The sequence below is a fragment of the Anarrhichthys ocellatus genome, unplaced genomic scaffold, assembly GCF_004355925.1.
Source record: "Anarrhichthys ocellatus isolate YVR2014 unplaced genomic scaffold, GSC_Weel_1.0 scaffold4844, whole genome shotgun sequence".
NCBI classification, from domain to species: Eukaryota; Metazoa; Chordata; class Actinopteri; order Perciformes; family Anarhichadidae; genus Anarrhichthys; species Anarrhichthys ocellatus.
The window spans coordinates 1-3,989 of record NW_022284818.1 but is presented as its reverse complement, the minus strand read 5'-3'; the positions used below and the strand labels follow the sequence as shown (position 1 = coordinate 3,989).

At 42.5% G+C, this 3,989-nt stretch overlaps 1 protein-coding gene across 1 annotated transcript; it reads right to left on the bottom strand.

The window, feature by feature from the left end:
* Nucleotides 1-8: 8 nt before the first annotated feature.
* LOC116379656 (nucleolar protein 10-like) lies at nt 9-3,979 on the bottom strand. The gene is made up of 5 exons (XM_031841624.1): nt 3,318-3,979; nt 3,095-3,173; nt 1,529-1,678; nt 1,272-1,338; nt 9-281 (listed from the first exon to the last, which is right to left on the bottom strand). The coding sequence occupies exons 2-5, from the start codon at nt 3,119-3,121 to the stop codon at nt 85-87; spliced, it is 441 nt and encodes a 146-aa protein (XP_031697484.1). The 5' UTR covers nt 3,122-3,173; nt 3,318-3,979; the 3' UTR covers nt 9-84.
* Between the last annotated feature and the right edge of the window lie 10 nt (nt 3,980-3,989).

The following is a 3,989-nucleotide window of genomic DNA, read 5'->3' as shown; positions in this document are numbered from 1 at the left end:
ACACACACACACACACACACACACACACACACACACACACACACACAATTGCTTTCTCTTACACGTCCTCTGATGACCCCTGAATCACCGAGGCCTGCAAATATCCTTTACTGCTCCATAAAGCGTGTGCGTGTCAGCACAAGCAACTGGTGGACAGGATGTGAACGTGACCGGTCTGGTGCAGCTTGTAAAGTCGGCAGTGAGGAGTGTAAATGTCTCTGCACTCACCGGGACGTAGAACGTGTTCATCTTGGGATCCTCATTGGCGGTGAAGAGCATACCTGACAAGGAGACACAGCAGGGCGGATATAAATGGAGCTCATCTCTGGGGTAAACACTGGATTTAGTTCCAGTAATGTATATGTGAAGGCCCCGTTGCAGATTAAAGAGACCAGAAGGCCGATAAAGATTTGAATTTGGATATCCTAAGGCAGAATATCCTCAAAATCATACTATTTAAAACACTTCCACATCAACAGTCTCACACTTGCGCAGGCGTGCTACTCGTCTGTGCGAGTCCACAGTGTTTTAAGCAGATCATCAATGATCAGTAATTAGTATTGGCGGCAAAGAAACGTGGTCAGGGATCTGTAATAGTTATATTTGCTCCCTTCCTTCTTTTGTGCTGATGCGATCTGTGACTGATCCGAACCGTGAGTTTAATGATCCGTTGCACCCCTAGTGAGCACACAACTGGATAAATGAGACTTGGATTGTTTGAGAGTTTGTAAAAGGATGCTTTGATATAGTTTTGACATTGTTGAACAATTCAAATCATCAAGACTTTTCTTCGTTTTTGATTTTGCGTTCACCGTGGAGGCGGGGAATCAGGGTAACACGGGAGGGTAACTGACGTACAAACTGATAGCATTTTGTGGGTGAAGTATTCCTTTAAAAAGGTTGAAACCTCATTTAAAAGCAAATTAAAAACAAAATCTTCGATAAAAAAAAAAAACCAGACCGAGTCAGGACCAAATCATGATTTCAATGACAACTTCTATGTGAAAGTTCACCTTCAATAAGGCTCCTGGTAGAAAACCGACTGGCAGGCGGTGACAGACGCAGAAGTGCAGAGTCAAACTGTTTGACCTCTGTAAGATGGCGCCACCCAGAGGTCAAAGACGGATATATCCCACCACCCAATTTCATTCCTCCTTTTTTTTTTTAAAGTTACTTTTCTATAAATCTCCTGTTGTTCTGCTGCTCTGACACTTTCCTGCATGAATGAACTTTATCTTATGTCGTGATCTTGTGTGGGAAGTGGTTCTCACCTGAGTTAGGGTAGATGCAGACATCGTTGATGTTGGTCTGAGGCTGTATGGAGGAGAAGGCCTTGCCCTGTGGTGGACAGATAGAAATAAATAAGAGATACATGGAGCCAGAAAGAGTGTGGACTGATCAAGACAGTCCACTCTTAGTGCGAGGACGCTTAAAAACGCTAAAGCACAAATATCAAAACAACCCTTAACACATCGTCATTCACGTGGGGTATGAGTCGGATCCTGTGAAGGCTGTTACTGAGTCTTACGGTGTCTTTGTTCCAGATCTTTATGATCTTGGAGTCGGCGGACACAACCAGGTCCAGTTGATCGTGGAAGTTGAGCGACTTGATTGGCAGGTTGTAGAAGTGGTCTCTGACCAGCAGCGGCTTGTTGGAGCGCAGGTCATAGAGCAGCACCTTCAAGACAAAGAAGCAAAGGGGTGGATTTAGAAATCTATTTCTTCTGCAAGAGGTGGGCTTTCAAATGAGTCCCTGACTGTGACGGCCATCAAAACCAGCAGCACATCCACACTGCAGACATTTAATGACTAGTAGTAACAGTGCAACCTGTAAATACGTTTCCTTTCTTTCTTTTTCTTTTTTTAAATCACCATCACATAACACGTGAAAAACCAGGAGGGAGCGAGAATGTGTGTGTGGTGACGCATGTTGCATGCTTAAAAAGTGACATTTATCAACGGTGTGCAGGTCTGATTAGCAAGTGTAACTTCAGGTGGATCGTGCAGCTGTCACAGGCGAGCACACAATGACTGCAATGGGAGGGAAAGATAGATACTAGTATCGCTACTAATGCACTCACTTTTTACTACAGAACTAATGCACTCATTTCTAAAACACATCCTCTTATTGGTCATGGTGGATATAACTATGACTCATGCAGCCCCAGTGCACGGAAGAGGAGAGACAAATAGTAAGAACTTTATTCATGAGGTACCTTTCAAAAATAAAGTCACAAAGTGCTTTACAATAAAACATGATCAAAGATATTTAATAGTTAAGAGAAAGACCATCAGTTAAGAACAAGAGTCATCAAAATACTCTCTCCCCAAACACATCCGAGACTGCACTGACCTTTGCACATTCAAATCTCAAATCAAAACCCACCTGTTCAAAACTGCTTTTAATGTGTGACCACTATTGTGTATTTTATGTTGTTAGTGTATTGCTTTTATATATGATGATTTTAATGTAAAGTGTCTTTGAGTTTTATGAAAAGCGCTATATAAATAAAATGTATTATTATTATTATTATTATTATTATCAGTTCAAATCACAGTACCTTTATAGGAGTAGCTCTTCAGACTCGACAACACTATTTATTATTTGGTGTCTTTAGTCAGAAAAGCACTACTTCACTTTGTGACTTTTCATTGTGATTTCTGTGAATTGCCTATTTATTACCAAGTAATCTATCAGTAATATGGTTAAGATGGAAAAGAATGTGTTGCATTGCATGTCTATGAAGTGTTATATTAAATGTACATTTTGTGCTGGTGCTCCTCAAATTTTCCGTAGGGAGTACCGGTGGAGCCCTGACATTAAGCTGCATTAAACCAGATAAAACGAAAACTAAATTGCGCTCCTTTTGAAAGCAGTGCAAAGTTTTAGAGGGAGGCAGAATGACAGCAGCCACTTCTTTGTGAGCCGACTTGCTCAGGAAGCAGAGGATGAATCTCGCACCGCGTGGGCAGCCGATAGTTCACAACGGCAAACAGACACAAAGTCGTAGACCAGTGTCATGGAGCACTCTGAAGCTCCAGCTGCTGCGGCAGTCATGAAAATACGGTCGTGGCTTAATGCGTTTGGGCTCACCTGTCCCGTGCTGGTGCCGACTGCCATGGTGAGGGAGCCGTTGAACTTCAGCGCACTGATCGAAGGCAAGCTTTGCACCCTGCCGACAGTAAAACACAAGTGAGACACAAAGAGAGAAATGTGACGTGATGGTAAGCGCCATTTGAGGCGGGATCAGAAGCAGAAGAAAAAGTGCCATGTGGCCACATATGCATAGGCAACGCTGACATCAGCATTTACGTACTCTGTTCCCTCAGCGAGGCTGCTCAGGGCGCAGTCCAGCGTGCCCACTCGGTTCCGGACGCGAGGGTCCCAGCATTCCACCCGGCCCTGGTGGTCCGACGCAAGAGATGTCACACGGTCAGACAAATGAGGGAAGATTTCAGGAAGCTTGATGGCTTTAAAAAGATGTTTTTTAACTAACTGGGATTCTTTTCAAGACCAATAAAAAACATCTGGTGTTGGCAGCTCCTAATGTAAGCGAGAGGTAACGGTTTGAAAAACTTGAACGTCAGCACTCGGAAGCACACTTATTTTTATCAGCCCAGCTGGTGTGTGAAGCCTACACCAAACGATATCAAAGAAATGAGACAAAAGAAAGAGTTGCCATTAGGGACAACAACAATATAATATAAAGCAGATTTCTGCAAACATCTTACACAACAATATGGAAACAGCTGTTTTAAAACAGGTGAAATCAAGCCACTTCTGACTGAACGCAGTCGATGAAAGAGAAACTCTCATTGTAACTGAACAAACTGTGTGACTGTTCCGTTTTACTTTAAGAACACGTAGCACAAAGATACAGCACAGTCCATAAATAAGTCTTCAGATATTTTACAGCAAAGACATTTTAATCCTTATCTCTATATCTATCTATCTATCTATCTATCTATCTATCTATATAGATGAACAG

What these genes read in the sequence shown, in the direction of transcription:
- LOC116379656 (XM_031841624.1), bottom strand. Translation starts at nt 3,121, where the DNA reads ATGGCAGTCGGCACCAGCACGGGACAG. An exon ending in AGATCTGGAACAAAGACACC is followed by an intron (nt 1,339 to 1,528) that starts GTAAGACTCAGT and finishes TGTCCACCACAG; the next exon opens with GGCAAGGCCTTCTCCTCCAT. An exon ending in CTGCATCTACCCTAACTCAG is followed by an intron (nt 282 to 1,271) that starts GTGAGAACCACT and finishes TCTCCTTGTCAG; the next exon opens with GTATGCTCTTCACCGCCAAT.